General features: G+C 36.7%; 1 protein-coding gene and 1 long non-coding RNA gene across 5 annotated transcripts; both read left to right on the top strand.

Annotated features, from left to right (window-relative positions):
• Positions 1-5,388: 5,388 nt before the first annotated feature.
• LOC121768314 (serine/threonine-protein phosphatase 7 long form homolog) lies at positions 5,389-9,883 on the top strand. 4 transcript variants are annotated; one of them, XM_042164784.1, is made up of 6 exons: positions 5,389-6,540; positions 6,981-7,076; positions 7,637-8,497; positions 8,578-8,665; positions 8,744-9,175; positions 9,244-9,883. In XM_042164784.1, the coding sequence occupies exons 3-6, from the start codon at positions 7,839-7,841 to the stop codon at positions 9,751-9,753; spliced, it is 1,689 nt and encodes a 562-aa protein (XP_042020718.1). In that variant the 5' UTR covers positions 5,389-6,540; positions 6,981-7,076; positions 7,637-7,838; the 3' UTR covers positions 9,754-9,883. The 4 variants fall into 4 exon arrangements, with proteins under 4 accessions (XP_042020718.1, XP_042020717.1, XP_042020719.1 ...); XM_042164783.1 differs by having other exon boundaries at positions 6,877-7,076; XM_042164785.1 differs by lacking the exon at positions 6,981-7,076.
• Positions 9,884-13,705: 3,822 nt separating this feature from the next.
• On the top strand, positions 13,706-15,314 carry LOC121768316. Its single transcript, XR_006043346.1, has 2 exons — positions 13,706-14,817; positions 14,895-15,314. It is a non-coding gene; the product is annotated as an uncharacterized LOC121768316 (long non-coding RNA).
• Positions 15,315-21,160: the final 5,846 nt, after the last annotated feature.

The raw sequence follows: 21,160 nt of genomic DNA, 5'->3' as shown, positions 1-21,160 counted from the left end.
ACAATTAAAATAAAATCTAAGCATTTGAATGACGCTCTTCCACATCAATAACGTTTGAAGCATCAACTGGATCATTGGCATCGAGCTCATAGTCTTCATCATCTATTAAAACAAAAGATATTATATAGTTTTTGATAATTTAAGATAAAAAAAACTTACCAAAAAAAAGATATTATATAGTTTTTGATAATTTAAGATAAAAAAAAACTTACCATTGGAATATCCACGCAACCAATTACGTAAACAAATAAGAGCTTGCACTTTTTCAGGAAGGAGCCTATTTCTGTATTTATTCAAAACATGCGCTCCAATACTCAATGAAGATTCTGATGCTACCGTTGTTATAGGAATGCTTAGCACATCACATGCCATTGTAGAAAGTTCTCCAAAGCGGGATGCATTATCTCTCTAATACTTGAGTAAATAAGCTCACCATTTTCAGCCATCTGACCTTCCTCCAAACAAACATCCAACGGTGACTTTGCTTCAGAAGTTGCACCTGCTTGATTCTTATATATCTACAACGTTAATATTAGAAAATAGTCAAAGTCATAAATAAAATAAGCACAACTATAAATGCATGAAATATTTGAATAAAAATTAACTTACAAAAGTACATGAAATATTTGAAAAAAAACTTACAGCAAAGTCGTCTTCCTCCAAATTCAACAATGCTTGATTAATTTCTCCTCCCCTTACTTCTTCACCCATGAATTCAAGTTCTCTGACTTGAGAACGAGAACTTCCACTACTAGCTTGAGGAACTTTAAATAAAGATACCCCAACACCCCTTTTCTTATACTCATCATATAAAGCATACAATTTCATCTTCAGCTTCAAAATTTTATCCTTGCTTGTAAGAGGATCAATTCTTGAATAAAAATAATCCAAAACTTTGAACTTCATTCTCGGATCAAGCACTGCTCCTATAGAGAGTATTTCACTATACTCTTTCCAATATTTATCAAATTTCAGTTTCATCTTAAGAGCCATAGACTTGACCACTGCATCTTGATATTCGGACATTTTATTCAATAAAGATGCAATCTTCCAGATTTCCATAAATAGAGATTGGAAGTAGGGTATGATGAACCAGAAATCAAAGTAGTGATATTATAAAATGGCTTTAAGAATCTACACATCACTTCTCCTCTTACCCACTCTTCCTCTGTCGGGCATTGCGTATAATTCAAATCTTCAAATCGCAACATATCAAAAACATGCCGGTATTTAATTCCACTATAAAGCATCAAATATGTGGAATTCCAACGAGTAGGCACATCCAAGCAAAGTGAAGAAGTGAATTCAACACCAAATTTTTTAGCACATTCCTTAAACTTCATCAATCTGCCTTCAGATGCTTTTACATATTTAACACTGCCTCTAATCTTTTCTGTAGCATCACAAGCAACTTTTAACCCTTCTTGAACAATAAGGTTCAAGATATGTGCACAACATCTAACATGAAAATATTCACCCTTGCACAATAATGAGTTTTGTATTTGAAGCCTGGTCTTCAAAATTTGAACCATAGTATTATTGGCAGATGCATTATCCAAAGTTAAAGAAAAAACTTTCTTCTCTATCTTCCAATTTACCAATATATCAAAAATCTTTTGAGCTAATTCGGGTCCACCATGCGGAGGAGGCATAGAACAAAAGGCAAGTATTTTGCTATTTTATTTCCATCTATCGTCCACATAATGCATAGTCAAACAAATATAACCCGAATTAGTGCATGCAGTCCAAACATCTGAAGTTAAGCACAACATCCCAGAAAGATTATTCAGTCTAATCATTAGTTTCTCCTTTTCAGAATTATACAAGTTTATCACATCAGCGGCATGAGTATTTCTCGAGATGAATTTTACATCAGAGTTCAAATAAGCGTGATAAGCTCTCACATGTTCAAATTCAACCCAATTCAATGGAAGTTCATGTGCAACCATTATCTTAGTCATCATCTCCCGACAAATTTTTGGGTCTATTACTTTAGACCTAGCATTTAACTTACCCTCATGATCACGGAACATAACATTCAAATTTCCAAACATTGATTTTTTCTCACACACCCTCAAATGACGACTAAAAGTAGAAGTTTCGTGTTTTGTACCTTCATATGTGTATACTTGATCACAGTGATTGCACGTGACGGTAAACTTTCCATCCTTATTGGGCTCTTTTGCCTCCGTAAAGTGATTCCAAACGTCAGATGTTTTCCTTTTCTTAATTTTAGAATAATCTAGAATCTGTACATCTTCATCACTTTCTTGAATTCCCTCAACAAAACTTGGAGATGAGTCTTCCATATCGATCAACTGCAACATAAAAAGTAGAAAACAAAATCTATATATTAATAGAACAGTCTTCAACTTCGAGGTGTGGAAATAAGAATGCTCAAATGTGAGAGAAGAAAGCATACCTGATGAATGAGTTCTGGCGTCAAGTTAAATGTCACACTGTTTGATTGAAATACAACAAAAGAAACAAAAATGGGAGGTCTAATGTTAATAAATAGAATAACCATGGACCATACTGACGTTATCAAAATTTATAATAACGCAAGTTTCAGCTGATGCAATGGAATCAAGTTATATAAAGATTCTCGGTTAAGTATAATAAGTATTAAAAATACAACACAAAATATAATCGGTTAATAAATGAGGTTAGTCTAATTAAATTTCTTTGACATACTATATTCTTGCTAAAACAGTCTTTGTTCTTTCAATGAATTTCATCATAGCAAAGAAGAAAATAAGAGGGAGAGCCTTAAATTGTAGTCGAAGAGGAATAACTAAAGTAAAAAAATACTTTATTACTTGTATGATTAGATCAAAAGTGTTATCAGACATGATTTCAATATAATTCAAATGTACCATTGTATCTAAAGAATAGCTACGAAGAATAAGTAAAGGAAAGGAAAAACTCAGTATCGTTTTTCACCTTAACTCAACACCGAAAGCACAACAAGAACCACAATGGCCCTGATAATTAGAAAACAAATCAGGTAAGAATTTCCAAATATGATAATTAAAGTATGAGGAGTAGGGAGATAAGAGGAGCAAGTTACCTGATCTTCAATTTGAGAAAGACGTGACGGAGTTGGATTTGAGAAAAAGGCAATCTGAGATTTGAGAAAGATGTGAGAGAGTTGGATTTAGAAAAAGGTTGCGCATCAATATAAGATAAGAAACCCTAGATGAAGTTAAATCCCTAAATATTAATATTAATTTTTTTTTAAAATAGCAACCCGATGGGCCAACCCGCAGCCCGACCGGGTCAACCCGAATAGCCCGATTTCAAAGTCGGGCTACAAAATTGCAACCCTAACCCTATATTTTTACCAGGCTATTCGGGCTAGCCCATCGGGTCCGGGTTATATTGACATCCCTACTGCTGTGCACCAAATACGGTAGCGTTTCATTACCAATTCTTCTTCAATTTCATTTTTATTGTATTAAGAAGTAATACATACTGTCTTTTCTCATTTAGGTATTATTTTTTGTTTCTTTACTTATTTTTCCATCTACAAGATTATCATGCCATGGGAATAAAATTAGTTGTCAATTGTCACGCCCAAAAATTAATTAAAATTCAAACTTTTACTTTACATTTATTTACTTCTAAAATAAAATATAATAGGGAATTATTGTTGGGAAAATTCAAACTTTTCAAACGAACACCTTTAAATGTCTTCATTTATATAAAGTATAATTCATAATGAAATATCTAATCATAAATAATCACTCTGAATAATCATTTAAATTTTTAAGTGATTATAATTGAAAATATAATGTTATATGCTGCAAAATTAGGAAAAAAAATGTGTGATGAGCATAATATTAAAAAAATCCCATACTAAGATTTCCCTATATTTCACTTTAATTCTTTGTTATAATGTTAATAGATTTCATTTTTCTTCTCAATGTGTCACGACCACCACTCCCTAATAAAAGAAACTGTAGCTATTTCGCGACTAAACTTACTAAATGGTCTCAAGCTCATCGTAATTAAATACTCAATTCAAGGGAAACATAATCTTAATGTGAGAAGGGTACAACCACATCGAAATCAGAGTAGTTCACTAGTGCATAGTCTTTTCTAAAGCAGTTCTTAACTTTGCAGCGGAAGGTATCAAGACGAAGTAATATTTGTGAAGACATATTAAATCAGCTACCTCACTACTTATTTAATTTTCTTTCCCCAACACCTCCTTTGCTATGACCACAATCAATCTGCACATTAAGAAAACAATATGTAGGGCTGAGTACTTGGTATACTCAGTGGGCTCATTGCCGAAAACTTTTCTTATTTAGTTGTCAGCCAAACTTGAGTGAGCTCGGGGTTTTTCTGAAAATAATTCCCGGCCACTAAAACTTTTTCTTTTTTCAAAAGTAGACTGCACAGTCATATAACTTCTCAAGAAATACCATATCTGATTTGTGTGAACCGGGAATGTGGCCACATTCCACGACGGTCACTGGACCGGCCAACTCTGGCGCTAGCACACGATCCCTATGTGTACACTAGTCCGAGTAGGGTTTGCTGTCCTACTGGGACCCGAATTCGATTTAACTTGGTTGGCATAACCAACAGATATGTAATCATAAATAAAACAAGGCATGACAACTCATCTAAAAAATATTCACGTTTTCACATAAAATCACGTTTTGAAAGAAAAGCCCACCTTGTTCGCTTAAACTTTCAAATGATGTCCCTTGACTGGATTTTACTTGCCGTGCGACGACGCCCCTTCATAAACAAATAATATACTTACTTTAGGCTTAAGTAATTATTTATTTAGCGTGTATGCATTCCTAAGCGTGTGCTTATTTTTACTTCCTTCTTTCTGAATCCATAAATCTGTAATCATTAAATCAAGCGATTTACTTAATTCGGGAATTTCACCGAATTTCTCGAGTATTAGTTAAATTCCTCGATTTTTTTTATCTCTAATGATTACCCACTATTTTATTTGGTAAAACATTAGGGGAGTCTATAAAGAATTTCGATACTTTAATTAGCGGCTCACGCGATCTAAATTATCATAAGTCCAATTTTAAATTTAAATCCTCTTGGATTTAATTACTTAAGTAAATTAGGATTCTTACCTTGACTATTAAAAGTCCAATTTAATCATTTATTGAACACTGCTAACACGACCAACACTTTCCTTCCTTCCGTAGCTTACGGAATTAATTCTCATAGTCTCAAATTTGTTTAGGGTAGTGGCCCAAAATTAAATAGAGGAGTCCAATTCTTTGTTGATTAAACTCCCTGGCCCAAACTGAAAAGGCCCATATTAATTGGATTACCTAAAAAGGCCCATTTTAATTAAAGCAAATAATGGCCCAAAACTAAACATACACTCCCTCCCACCGTCAGCTTCTCTTCCCAATTCTTCCTCACATTCCAAAATTCCCAAAATGGAACTAAATCCCCAACTTCTCTTTTCTTTCCAAAATCCCGAAGTCAGCATTTAGAATTGGGGAAGGCAGATCCCTAGTTGAAACCAGCACATCAGCGGCGAACCCTTCGGTTTGGAGTGAGGAGCAGCGGCGGTTCCCTCTCCGTCGAGTTTCTCTCACTCCCGTGAATTTACCGTCAATCACCAAGTTTATCGGATGTCTCTTCCGGCGCCACCGATGTGTCGGCCCTCTCTCTCCGGCGAACCCGTCGTAGCCACCGCCCCTTTTCTCGCGGCGGAGGGTCATCGCCGGCGTGTTGGGCTCTCGCCCTTGCTCCCAGCTGCTCGTGGATGTTGCGAGCAGCAGCTTCCCCCGTTGCCGCTATCTCGCGCTGTTGCTGCTGGTCTATTCCGGCATCGGCATCGGCGCCGTTCTGTTCCTTTACGGTTCAATCCCCATTTCCGAAAGCTAAGTTCATTGCCTTTATTCCTCTGAGCTTGGTTTATTACTCGTGGGTTATGGGCAGTCGTTAGGTGTGTGCATTCCTGAGCAGTACCAAAGCTTCCCCCAAATCCATGTCTGCTCTTTTCTTTTTGCTACTGCTATGGTTAATGGAGGAAATCGCGTATATAGGCCACTTGGCCTTTAAAATAACGCAAATGTACCCATTTTGTTATCAATTCCATTTATGGGAAAAACGCCGATGAAGTTGGCGTGTTCATAAGTAAAAACGCCATTGAGATTGGCGTGTCTATACTGTAAAACGCCATATGTTGGCGTTTTACAATGACACCGTATTCTGCTCGTATTTTTAACCAAAATACTTAAATTTGAACACGCCAATCTGGATGACGTCTTTACTAAATAAAACGCCAAGTTCATTGGCGTGTTTAACTTAAAAACGCCAACCTGATCGGCGTCTTTACTAAAAGACGCCAACACCATTGGCGTCTTTGTTCAGAAGCATATAATAGCAGCAGACAGTCGCGAAAAATTAACCTCACAGACCAAATCCTTCGCAAATTTTCTCTAGCAGCGGCCAAATCCTTCGCAAATTCGTCCGTGTCTTTGTGATTTCGCCCTCCATTCATCAATTGGTGCTAGTTTTCCCCAAATTCGTCCAATTTATTCGGTTAGTATGCTTATCTTTTACATTATTAGAGTAATTGTTGGATACTTAGCTAGGGTTTGTAATGTGTTGCGATTTGAGTTGAAATATTGTGCATATGGATTATTTGTATGACGGTAGTGTTCATAAGTAAAAACGCCATTGAGATTGGCGTGTCTATACTGTAAAACGCCAACATAGTTGGCGTTTTACAATGACACCGTATTCTGCTCGTATTTTTAACCAAAATACTTAAATTTGAACACGCCAATCTGGATGACGTCTTTACTAAATAAAACGCCAAGTTCATTGGCGTGTTTAACTTAAAAACGCCAACCTGATCGGCGTCTTTACTAAAAGACGCCAACACCATTGGCGTCTTTGTTCAGAAGCATATAATAGCAGCAGACAGTCGCGAAAAATTAACCTCACAGACCAAATCCTTCGCAAATTTTCTCTAGCAGCGGCCAAATCCTTCGCAAATTCGTCCGTGTCTTTGTGATTTCGTCCTCCATTCATCAATTGGTGCTAGTTTTCCCCAAATTCGTCCAATTTATTCGGTTAGTATGCTTATCTTTTACATTATTAGAGTAATTGTTGGATACTTAGCTAGGGTTTGTAATGTGTTGCGATTTGAGTTGAAATATTGTGCATATGGATTATTTGTATGACGGTAGTGTTGATTATTATGTTGGATTGTTTGGGTTAAGTGAATTTGTGTATAAATTTGATTATAAACCAAAATCGTAGGGTTTGATAGCTTAAAAATTGGGCAAATTGATTTGGTTTATGTGGGTTTTGGTTAATGTCTTTTTTTAGTTTGAAATGTTAATTTTGTGTACATTGTTAGGTTGAAATTGAAATTATTAGGTTGGTTAAACTAAAATTGGGTAAGTTGAATTGGTGGAAAATTGATGTATATTGTTTATTTGAACTGTTACTTTTGTGTAGGTGAATTGTGTTATGATGTGTAGGTGAATTGTGTTATGATGTTGAAGTTGTGTATTGTGAATTGTTTGATATAGGTGTTCCATTTTGTGATATTGTATTAAATTGTTTGTAATAATTGAATTTGTTTAGGTTTGTTTGTTGTTTAATTTGGAATATGAATGTTGTGTAGGTGATTTATGGCATCTTCTTCAACTTCTCGTCGTCGGCTCTTATGTGGTCCTGAGGACCCCTCCGTATTATATCTGCAGAGACAACACGTCTCTAATAACATATGGGCATGAGTGCCATCGGAAGACGTACGGTGTAGAAGATACGAAGGAATCATATGGGATGTTCCCATAAATCCTCGTGTTTTGGCGGTTATAGATGAGATGGGGTTCGGCGGGATGTTGAGGTGTGGTCAACCGAAAGACATTGACCAACATCTTATCACCGCTTTGATTGAACGTTGGAGGCCAGAGACTCACACGTTTCACTTTCCAGTCGGTGAAGCGACTGTGAGCTTAGAGGACGTGGAGGTCTTATGGGGCCTCAAAACTGACGGTGAGCCTCTGACGGGTTACATCCCCAGTAAGGATGTCAACTATTGGAAGGATGTTTGTTTGGATTTTCTTGGCTTTATTCCAGATGCAGTTGATCTAAAAGAATTGAACTGGAAGCAGACAAGCTTATCAAATCAACTGCGGATTGAGTTGAGTGATGACCACGAGCAATACATGTACAATCAACGTGCTCGTGTGTATTGTCTGCTGTTACTGGGTGGTCTACTGATCCCGAACGCTACCGGTAATAAAATTCCCTTCTTCTACCTTCAGTTTTTCATGGATATAGAACAATGTGCTAGCTATAGCTGGGGAGGTGCGACTCTTGCCTGCTTGTACCACAATCTATGTGAAGCTGCACTTGGTAAGAGGACCGATGTCGGGGGAGCTCTTACATTGTTACAGCTGTGGGCTTGGGAAAGAATCCCAATTATTAGACCGCAGATGCTGAACCCCGCGCCCGTAGACTACTTACCATGTGCAGTCGCGTAAGTTGTCCACTAATTACTCTTTTAAGCATAATTTTTATTGATTTTTGTGTTGTTCGCTCATAATTTAATTTTTGTAGATGGACTGGTCGGGCCTCTTATGTAAAAGCACCGGGGCATTGCATTGAAACTTTCAGAGATCAGTTCTCAACAATGCATGCCAATCAGGTAATTTACGTAAACTAAATTGTTGCTAGTGTGTTGTTTTGATTGAACTTGTTTTGACTAAATAAGTTTCATATCTAGTTTATTTGGAGGCCGTATGAATCGCGAAATCTGCCGGATGTTTGTGTTGCCGGTCGTCCTATATGGACGTCGATGACAACACTAATCTGCTGGAATATGGTTGAGCCACACATGCCACAGCGGGTGTTGCGACAATTTGGGATTGTCCAACCTTATATCCCGATTGTCGACCGGTTCCACGGATCTGATTTTACGAAACAGGATCGACGTGGCAAAGCAGGTCGGAACTGGGTTCAGTGGCACGCCAATCATATACAAGATTGGCATAATAGGCACGACACGGTGTATGTTGATTTGGAGTACTCAATGGTGCCTGTTGCTACCGATGAGTACATAGATTGGTTTCGCCGGATAACCGTGGTGTACCTAACAAAACCTGGGGTGCATTCTCATGAGGGCTTCCATGAAACGGCGGCCTCTCATCACTACGCGGTAGATTTCAACAACTTTTCTTTGTTTAATTTCATAAGATGAAATGTAATTAACACTGAAAATTGTAGGTGGAGACCCTTCACAAAATACGCCACTTTCTTAGGGAGCAAGACATGTCAGGACGGCCGGATTTATTCACCATCTCGAGAATGGTTGAAGATGGCCTCCAGATATGTGGGGAAGCTGAGACGATGGACCACCGTCCTTCACAGCGCTCTGAGCTGGACCTTGACATGCCCGTGCGGCAAAAAGCGAAGCGGCGTGGAAAGAAGAAAGTTGGTGGAGAGTCGTCATCATCAAGGATGGATACCCAGTTGGTTGATGATTCTGATGACGATTTTGTGGCTTCACCTCCACCAAGATCTGCCGTGCGGGGTCGTCACTCAGTCAGCCACACGGGTGGTACAGGAGAAGATTTCGGTCTCAGCGATCAACAAACTCCACCTCGGTCTTCTGCGAGAGACGACATTGATTTAGAGAATGCCGTCGTTGAAGATACTCCTCCGTCTAGAATCCCTAAGACCAGCATCGGGAAGGGAATCCGTAGTCTGTTTATGCGTAAAAGGCGAGACGAGTGAACGTTGCCCGAACTTTTTATATTGGTGTTTTTACATTGATTTGAACGCTTTATATAAGTAATTTGATATATTGTATTGATATTGGTGTTTTTTCATTCATTTGGCGTATGTATATTAGTAATTTGATAAATCCGCTTTTTTATACGTGTGCATGTTGATAATTTGAACTCGTATAAGTTGGATTGGTACATTTTTTTGAAACACGCCACTCACGATGGCGTTTTTAACTTGAAACATTTTTCCAATCTTTTGCCACGCCAAGGCTGAGCTTCTGAACAAACACGCCAAGCTTACTAGGCGTCTTTTGAAACACGCCAACGACGATGGCGTTTTACCTATAAAACGCCATCGTCAATGGCGTTTTTTTAAACACGCCACTCAAGATGGCGTGTCTAAGTCCGAAATTTTTTTTGCAATTTTCTGCCACACCGAGGTTGAGGTTCTGAACAAACACGCCAATCGGCGTTGGCGTCTTTAAAACACGCCAACGAAAGAGGCGTTTCTAGGTAAAAACGCCAACTTAGATGGCGTTTTTAACACAAACCCGCTAACTTAGATGGCGTTTTTTATTAAAAACGCCATCTTGAGTGGCGTTTTTAAAAAACTAAATTTTACATTTTGCATATTCTGTGACTTGCCAAAATATTAGTAAAACAAAGCAATGTTCTATTCAATAAATAACTACGACGCCGCCAAAATATAAGTAAAACAGAACAAACAGAACAATGTTCAATTCAGCTAAATAGTTGTTACACATTCAGTTGTCTCGCCTTCTCCGGGTAAAGAAGCTACGGATACCCTTCTCGATTCTGGCGGTGGAGAGTCTAGACGGAGGAGTATCTTGCACAACGACATTCTCTAAATCCACCCCGAAATAATCGTCTCGCACAAAAGACCTAGGTGGAGAATGTGGGATATCACTGAGACCGATGTCTTCGCCTGTACCACCAGTGTGGCTGACAGAATGCCGACCTCGAACTACAGATCTTGGTGGAGGTGGAGGCATAACATCATGATCGGCATCATCAGTGTGGCTGATAGAATGACGACCTCGAATTGCAGATCTTGATGGAGGTGGAGGCATAAAATCGTCATCGGCATCATCTACCAACTGAGTATCCATCCTTGAAGAAGCATTCGGGCAGTTGCGTCTGTCGTGCCCTGGTTGACGGCAATGTTTACATCGGCGTCGGGCGCGTGGCTGGTCAGCTTCACGGACATCCATCTGATTAGGAATCCTAGTAGTACGATATCGATCTCGACTTTTAGGCATTAACTGGGCTCGTGAACATTGCAAAGTCCATTCAGGCACAGCCCAATAATCTTGGTGTCTGATTGGATTGAACACCGTAGAATACTGGTGTACCCAAACACTTGTGCGGTATACGTTATCAACAAGCGACAGCATGGGCTCGTTTCTAAACCGCGCAACTGCCGCTGCATGTGAACATGGAAGCCTCCACATCTGCCACTTTTGACATTTGCAGTTCGACTCCAAGTACTTTACCTTCCACTTATTACCGCCCTTTCCACCAATTCGACGCTTTGTTCGAACCACGTAAAGCCCTGCAATTGTGTTTGGGACTCTCACATTATGTAATTGACCTTTTACATCATTTTTGCACACCTTTGCATGGGCCCACGGGGTAAGTGGTGTGGCACACTGTGTTGATGCAATTGACCGCTCATTAAACCATTCTATTGTCCTCCAAAATATCAGATCAATGCAAGCTTTAATTGGGAGTTGTCTTGTGCCTCTCAACACATTGTTGTAAGATTCAACCATATTAGTGGTCATCTCACCCCATCTTTTGTGTTTGTCATACGCCAAACTCCATTTTTCTAACTCCACGGCATCAAGGTACTGCACAGCCTCGTTGTTGATGGTTCGAAGTAAACGACGTCTGATCTTAAACTTGCGTTTCTTTGTAGCAATACCAATTTTCCAAACAAGTTTTTTTACCATGATGCCTTTGTGATTCTGCAAAACATTTTTTCTAACATGTACCAAGCAAAATCTGTGATGCCCCACATTGGGTTCTTCTTTCCATATGGGAGAATTCATTGCATCTATGATTCCCACATGCCTATCAGATATTACACATATTTCATGCTTGGCTACGTGAATTCTAATACGTTCCATAAACCAATTCCAACTTTGTATGGTTTCCTCATCAACAATGGCATATGCAATAGGCAAACATTTCTTATTAGCATCAAATCCAACGGCAATAAGAATTTTACCTCGATATCGTCCACATAGATGAGTTCCATCAACGGTTAAAACTGGTTTGCATAGTTGAAAAGCCTCCACAGCTGGACCAAAAGCCCAAAATACGTACTTGAAAACCTTGTTCATACCGTTGCTTAATCTTTCATCATGTAACCATTCGACAATTGTGCCAGGATTTTGTCTTTGCAACTCATTCAAATAACCTGGTAAAACTTTAAAATTCCACGCCCACGAACCATACACAAGCTCAATAGCTGTCCTCCGAGCATACCATGCTTTCTTGTAACTAACTTTCACATGAAATCTATTTTCAATATCCGCGACAATTGCTTTTACCTTGTAGCAAGGATCGTTTTCTATCTGATGTCGAACACTCAACGCTATCATACCCGACGAAAGATTAGCGTGCTCATTATAATTACGATCCCCCATGCAAGTATGAGCAGTGCTAAACACTCTAATTTGCCAGTGTTCATCATGCTTCCTCAATGTTGCTCGGTACTCCCACAAACATGGCGGTAAGGACTTATCTTTCGGATTTCCTTGTGGCCACTTACAAACTGCATGCCATCTCTTTCCTTTACTTTCAACAACTGTATATTGTCGGATTTTTTCCAAATGCCAAAAAGTCACAGCTGACTTCAATTCCAATTTGGTTTTAAATTTAGTATGCAAACCGACATTGCTCGGATCTTTTTCACTCCAATAATGCACATTGAGATCATCAGACTCAAAGTTTTTTGGATCAAAACTATCATATGGACCTGGTAAGGTGCGAAAATAGTTCATACCAGGCTGTGGGAACTGTGGAACTACTCTTTCTCGTACTGCTCTTCCTCCAATTGATGTTTCGCCAACCACTGTTTCTCCAACCGGAATGGATGTACTTGGAGCAACAAATTGGTCCTCATCCGACGAAGCACCATCTGAATCTGTACTATCCGGATCGACATCTTCAGAATCATAAGGTGATTGTGGATCAAGAAAGTCGGCTTTATCAAGACCAATTATGTCCTCAACCACAGCTGGGTTGTCACTGTCCCCTAAATGCACGCCTCCAATATCAAAATCTTGTGTTGTATCGAAGCATGGTTCTTGGCCTCTCGTAGACGTACCAACATCAAAATCTTGTGTTGCAGCGAAATATGGTTCTCGACCTCTCGTAGACGTACCAACATCATTACTCATGAGATGATGACTATGTTGTTGAGTAATTGACGAATACTCAACATACAATTCAATTTGACCTCCTGTAGTCATACTCTCACTAAACATTAGTGGCATGTATACTTCTTCTAGTAAAATACCTATATACGTGATTGAAGATCCATAGAATATATGACGTTTCCATACTATTTGAAGTTTGTTTTCAAATATGTTTATCCCCATTCTTTCACAAATTGTTTCCACAAGCTTTTCGTAGGAAATACTTTCATCCAACATAATCAATCCTTTTGCAAAAGGAGGATCATATGAAATAACTGTTCCGGGAATTATATTTCCACCCCAATATAAATGGACACACCACGTCATACTATCTGCATTAATGTCAAACACAAATATTGGTCAAAAATATTTCTTTACAGTACACTACAATATATACTATCATAACAACCTATCAAATATGGGTAAAAAATTAGATATACTACAACATATAATACCATAACAATTGGTCAAAATATTTCTATTAATTACAATACAATTTATAATACTATAACAATCCATCAAATAATTATTTAAATTACACTACAATATATATTATCATAATAATCCATCAAATATTGGTAGACTAATGTTTGGAAGAATGAGTTAAAAATTAGATATACTAACCGATTGCGAGTACTAATATTTGGAAGAAATGAGCGAAAATAGAAATCTACACGCTTCAATCCACCACCGGGTTAACCCGACCAAGGCAAGCGTTTTCGCGTTTTTCAGCTTTGGGAAGGTTTTTCGCGTTTTGGGGAGGGAGGAAATGTGATTAGGGTCTGCGATTTTGGGGGAGATCTGAGATATATGGTTCAACCGAAAAACGCCGATCAGGTTGGCGTTTTTAAGTTAAACACGCCAATGAACTTGGCGTTTTATTTAGTAAAGACGCCATCCAGATTGGCGTGTTCAAATTTAAGTATTTTGGTTAAAAATACGAGCAGAATACGGTGTCATTGTAAAACGCCAACATAGTTGGCGTTTTACAGTATAGACACGCCAATCTCAATGGCGTTTTTACTTATGAACACGCCAACTTCATCGGCGTTTTTCCCATAAATGGAATTGATAACAAAATGGGTACATTTGCGTTATTTTAAAGGCCAAGTGGCCTATATACGCGATTTCCTCATGGTTAATGCACCGCTGTTTAATGGCCTACTTCTTATGCTTGTTATGGTGTGAGATCTAGAAGCATGCTCCTATTTATAAATGTTGCATTTCTCGGCTTTTGATGCTAACTCTATGGTTCTCTAAGTATGCTTCTAAATTCTAAGTTCTTGACTGCCCATGGTATGTTCTAATGATGCAGAGGGTGTGTAGTTTTTACTGTTTCCTCCCATTCACTTTATCAAGATTTGAAATGAGCTCTAACATGCTTGATGCTACATTATGATAGAACTTATGTTTTAAGTTTGAAAGGAGGTGGAGGTTACCTTCTGTGCATTGCTCTTGATTCTCTGCTCCTAGACTCGATCTCTCTCTCACTCTCCAACTCACTGTTTTGCTGATTGGAAAAATGTTGTGGTAAAGGGAGTGAGGCCGAGGAGTGCACCGCATATATAGGGATCTTGTAACTGAAAGCCTGCAAGGCAGATTTTGGTGCAGAAATGAAACCTCAAGTTTGTTTTCCTACAGCAGATGTCCTTCTTCTCAGTCCCTTGCAGCGCCTTTAACTGATTCTGGTGGTGATTTGCAGGTGCAAAAGGCGGGGCAGAGGCTGTTAGTTGAAAACTGCAGAGCTGATGCAGTGATCCCCTCTTTTCTTAGCTTGGAGCAGCCTTTGGTCATGGTTGGGAGTGCAGTGGCTGTTGGAGCTGTAATGCAGAGTTGCTGCAGCTTTCCTCTCCTTTCCTGGCTCGTGGCTGCCTATGGTGATGGCTGGTTGTGGCCGATGGTAGCCCTCGGCAGTTAGGCTGCATTCGTGGTCTAGGAAAGAGGTGGCTTGGTCTCGTGAAAGAAATAGATTCAAGGCGTTTAGCTCTTTTTTATCCCTATGTATATTTTTCTCTTTTTTTTTCCCTTTTTTTTTGTGTACACTATATCATAGCTTGGAATATATCAATGTTGTATTTTATTTACTTAAAGGAATAAACGAACACGTACTCATATTTTTTTATTCGAACCTTGCTCGTTTCCTTCATTTCCAGATCGACGTTCGTCATTAATCGTGCAAAACCGAACATAAGGATTTTATATTTCTCGAAATAAAGTAACTAGAAAATGACATTTGTTCTGTGGTTCGATAAAATCTTAAAAGTTAAGCTCATTAGATGATGGCCATTACACAATGTGTTGTTAATTGGTAATTAATTACTTATACAAATATGATACCAATTGGTACAATTATTGGAAGAATACTTGCACCAATTTATTATAGTAGTAGATTATTGATGCCCATGCTATAAAATGAAACTAATGGATAAAAGGTGATAAGAAAAATAATAAAAGAAATAAACGAAGTTGCAACTAAATTTTTATAAGAACTTTATTACTTACTTGAATATTTGAGAAGCAGATTTTATACAATGAAGTAGAGTATACGATAATAATGGGGAAAAGGTGATTTAAGTCAATTTATTCAATAAAAATAAAAAATGAATCTAAATGATAAAAGGCGATGAACACTTAGCAGTATACAATAAAAATGAAATTGAAGGAGTGGCAATGAAACGCTGCCGTATTTGGTGCACAGCAGCCTCTGGTGAGGTTGAGACACAACATAGGATCCTCTTCCAATTATTTCACCCAAACGACAATGTAATAACTATAGCAATTCAAATTGCACATATCCCAAGAGCATCTCCAACAATTACACTAAACTCAATCTCATTTTAGTGTAAATGTCACACTAAGTATTGATAGCACTCTAACATTTATACTAAACTCAAACCCAAAAGAATATTTCCCACTTACTTTTTTATATTTTTCAAGCATACCTATATAGTTTATCTAAATTACATACTTATCCCATTATACTTTATCAATAATTTAAATTAGATTAATTAATATAATAACATTTATTAGGCATTAGCATAATATTAGTACAATATAAATTATTCTGTCAATTTTCAAATTTAAATAAACAGTCCTTAATATTGAAAATTATGTACGTGTAGTATTGTGAATAATAATAATAATGTATATATAGTATTATGAATACTACTCCTTCCGTCCCAAGGAAGATGACCCCTTCCTTGGGCGATACGTGATTTTATGCACATTTATTTTGTGTGTTATGTGGAGAGAATAAAGCAAGAGACATTGAATAAAGTAGATATAAAGGGGTTTCTTCTTTTAGTAATGAATCATCTTTGGTGGGACAAACTAAAAAGGAAAGTGGGTCATCTTCGGCGGGACGGAGGGAGTATTAATTTAACTTTTCTCCAATTACGCGTGTAGTAGTATTGAGTATGACTAATACTCCCTCCGACCCATAATAGATGTCACACTTTCCTTTTTAGTTTGTCCCACAAAAGATGTCACATTTCATTTTTTAAAAAAAGCTCCCTCTCACATTAATATAAATATACTATTTTCTCTCTCCACCTTTCACACAAAACATCACCTAAAATCTCGTGCTAATTCCCAAGTGTGTCATCTACCTTGGGACGGAGGGAGTATTAATTTAACTAAAAATGTGTATTAACCTAATATGGGCCCAGCCCACTAATTATTAATTAACTACATATTAATATAATTAAATTAGGTTTTTTTAATATAATTAAATTAGGTTATTATTTCATATCTTCTTCTTCTCCAAGCCGCTACGCTTTTTCCAATAAGTTTTTCTGTTCTCTGTATTTTAATTTATCTTCCTTCCCTTTCTCTATTTAGATAAATATAAAATGATTTGGACTTGAATGCAATAAATCAAAACCTAAAAAGTGTTTTTGGTATAGTTGTAGTGTAAACCTAAAGATAAGTATTTTTTCTTCAAAAACTTATAATGGGATTGGTTTTGCAATAGTGTTGGAGGTTATTTCCTACTGCATTTTAGGCATTGCAGTACTGTCGGAGATGGTCTAAGGGCATCCACAACCTCGTCCCGGATTCAGGACCCAAGTCCCCTCCACGTCATCATTCCCCTAAATTTGAGTCCCAGACCACAACTCCTCTAACCTTGCAGGCCCCATCCCAGGCCACAACTATTAAATTGCACTATTCACAACTATAACTTATTTTACTCGTAAAATAGAATATACGTTGAAAAATTATAACACGAGAAATTCTTTTTTAATTCAAAAATAATACTCCCTCCGTCCCAGATTAAGAGTCACTTTTTGCCATAAAAGTCCGTCCCAGTTTAAGAGTCATATTTAAAATTTTCCATATTTGGGCATACAATTTTACCCCATTCTTCATCAAAATTACATAAAAATGTCATTCTCTACATTAAAATAAACCAAAATAAAAATCAAACATTTAATTACACACTCTACCATCTCACTTCATTTATTACACACTCCAAAAAAGTCAAAAGGGACATGCCTTCAACCAACTCAGTTCATTTATTACACACTCCAGCATCTCACTTCATTTATTACACACTTCACAATCTCACTTCATTTATTACACACTTCAACTCTTTCTTAAAACCCGAGCCATAACAATAAGTGACTCCTAATCCGGGACGGAGGGAGTAAATTATAAACTAAAAATTGAACAAAATAAGAAAATCAAAATAAGAGCTCCACTTCCAAATTTCCAACATATAATTATAAATTATATAAACTAAAAAAAAAGAAGATGAAAGAATCAAAATAGTCTACATTTCCCAATAAAAATAAGAAAATCAAAATAGTCTCCACTTCCCAACATTTATGCACGCCTCTTTCACTCTCCCTTACCCTCTCCATCTTCTTCCTCTTCCTCCTCTTCATTTCTTCTTCCATTCTTCTTCGAGGATTGAATTCCAAATGCAAAAAAAAAATCAGAAAAGAAATAAATAAACAAAAAGGAATGGGGTTTGGGGCACGACCCAGGAGGCTCCAACGCACAGCAGGCCGGACCCTGGGCGCGGCCCCGGGACGCTACTGCGTCACCGGGCGCGGCCCAGGCCGCGAATCTCCCTCCTCCCGGCCGCAGCATTGTGGATGGCCTAAACTATTATTGACCCAGCATGAAATTTAAAAAATATTACTATAAAAAAGATAGATTAATAAAGTTAATGGTATTGAATTTTATTTTTATATATTATAATTATATAGATTTAAAATTAAGTTAGTGAAATATAGGATTTACTATCAAAAGTAGTAAAAATGAAGTGAGACAATTAATAAAGAATTGAGTAAAATAAAATTGGGACACATAATGGAAGACGAAGGGAGTATAACTGTAATTTAAAAAAAGCAATCTAATGAATGTAGTCAAGTTGTATGAAACTGATATATCCTTAATTAAATGATTAGGGTTCGATCTTTGATTTTGAATATGGAGTAATCTTAAATCCTTGTCTCAGCAATTTTAAATGTTTAGACCAATTATCCCATTATTTGAGGTGTCTACAAATGAGAATAGTTACCGGGTCTATTAGTGGATACCCTTGGTGCAAAAAAATAAAAAGGGTTTATAGCCGGACTTTAACATCAATTTTGAATGTTGTGAATGAAAAAATACATGAACTTTTAGTGTTTTGTACTTTAACGTACAAGTATTATGAAAAATCCAATCATATATGACATTTCCAGTGATAATTTAAAATGACGTGGATATGATACAAAAAAAATAATATTCCATTAGAATAACAAGTTAGCACATCAAACCAGGGAAAGGATCCCCTGCTGGGCACAGCAGGGGCTGCCCTTAAAACACAACATTTTATGCACAACATGCAGCTGTACTTGTATTTATTCTTTTTCTTTTTCCTTTTCTTTTATTTAATTGTGTCGGTGGGAAATAACACAACACCTGCCCTGCACAATAGGGGATCCATTTCTCATCAAACCATATCGTTGAAGATTAACTAGATGGATTTTTTTGTATATAATGTGATACTTTCTAATTTTTATGTGTTTTTTAATAAAATAATAAGTATTGTTTTACTTTAGTTAGTCATTCTGGCATGTCACCTCGTATTAAGTTTTCATACTTAATTTGAGTGAAATTTAAAGTATTATAATAGATCGCCTACATGCTAAGAGTTCATATAATTTTTACCTACAAAGTTTTCATACTTAATTTGAGTGAAATTTAAAGTATTATGATAGATCGCCTACGTACATGCTAAGAGTTCATATAATTTTTACCTACACGTAACTTGAATTATTCTATGATTAGAGTATTTTTCGGAATTAACCCATTTAAAAATACGCTTGTACTAGTAGCTAGGAAGAAATTAAGGAAAACGAAAGTTTGGCACAGACAGCAGTTGATAGATGCTAGAAAGATCTATATGTAAGTTTTAAATTGGCCGGGCTTATTGATATGTGTGATAGCATGTGCTCTTGTTATAGTAGTCCATCATCTAACTCTTTCTTAATTCTATATATAATTATCATTCTTTATTGTCATAGATTTTTATTCTATCTGCTAGCTAGATTACAACCGGAGGATGTCTAATAAATAAATACATATATAGTGGTAGGGGAGTGATCAATTACTAACTCACTCTCTAGTTGCTAACTACAACTAAATTAAGATTATTGGATTTTAGAAATCTACTGATCTAAAATTTACCATGTGTAATTTTTGTTTTTGTTAATTAAATCGAAAAAGATAAAAAAACTACCAAATTAGGGTTTTGGATGAAAATGTCAATATAGTGTTTTGAAAATATCAACACAATGCTTTGAGAATGTTAACCCATTGCTTATGTCAACACATTGCTTAAAGAATGACATTCTACATGTATTACATTGGCATATTTTATATATTATGTTGACATTTGTTGATGTACGAAAAAATTGAAATTTTTTGATTTTTTTTTAAAATTTTGACATCGGAACATATGCAATGAGATCTCGTTAGAATCCTTATGAAATTATCTTTAATTTGATATATGTTGTGTGAAAAATTAATTTAAATCGAGAAAGTTATATGCGTTTTAAAGTTATGGGATCTTTTTCAAAAGTTAGTTTAACTAATTTGTTGTAAATTGACCTTAATACCCTTATTGACGTTTTTCATTGATCGTATTGACATTAAGGGCTGATGATCTAGGTCCTTGATTTGAATATCTAAGGACTATTATTTAATTGTAGTTAGCAATTAAGTATTGAGTTACCAATATAACACTCCCCTATAGTGATATTTCTTAACATTCATTTTTTAACATTTTATTCTTTACACTTTACCTTATTTTGTCACATATATTTGTAACAAAGTTAAACATAGTTCACCAATATTTACATTAATTAACTTAAAAAGATAATAATACGATTCTATTTTCACTCACAAAACATAGGACCAGACTTTTTAAAAAATTTATGTAGTACCAACTCTCAAGATATGCACTATTTTTGTGTGATGGATGGAAGAAGCATAAAATGTTGGGGTTTGGAGCCCCTTGCACATCAGAAGTTATGCATTCACAAATAAATCATAATTACAAATCTATTTGACCGATTATGTGATCACTTAACTACATGTTAAACACAGAATTGCATCCAAGAACGCACATAATTCATGTAAAAGGAATTAAAACCTAAAACATGAATTCCTACGGTTTAGAATTACCGATCTGATTCTCCAAAGAATCGTCGATTGCTTGCGCCTTCTCCACGTGATGTTCTTCATACTCAACCACGAACTTTCAAATCTGTATTCCGAACTCAGAATCCGACCTTTGGGTGGGCAAAGCTTGTCAGAATCGAAAAGGACTTGATTAGAAAGGAGACAGAACTCTAGTTCTGTGAAGAACCGATTTTTTCATCCACTCCCAGAGGGGAGCACGAAATTATGAGTGTTAATCTCTCTTAATTTTCTTTCTAATCTCCTTTTATATAGAGTTATTATGGGACAGAT

Source organism: Salvia splendens, chromosome 15 (assembly GCF_004379255.2).
Source record: "Salvia splendens isolate huo1 chromosome 15, SspV2, whole genome shotgun sequence".
Taxonomy (NCBI): domain Eukaryota; kingdom Viridiplantae; phylum Streptophyta; class Magnoliopsida; order Lamiales; family Lamiaceae; genus Salvia; species Salvia splendens.
Note: the sequence above shows the minus strand (reverse complement) of the source record. Positions and strands in the feature narration are given on the sequence as shown.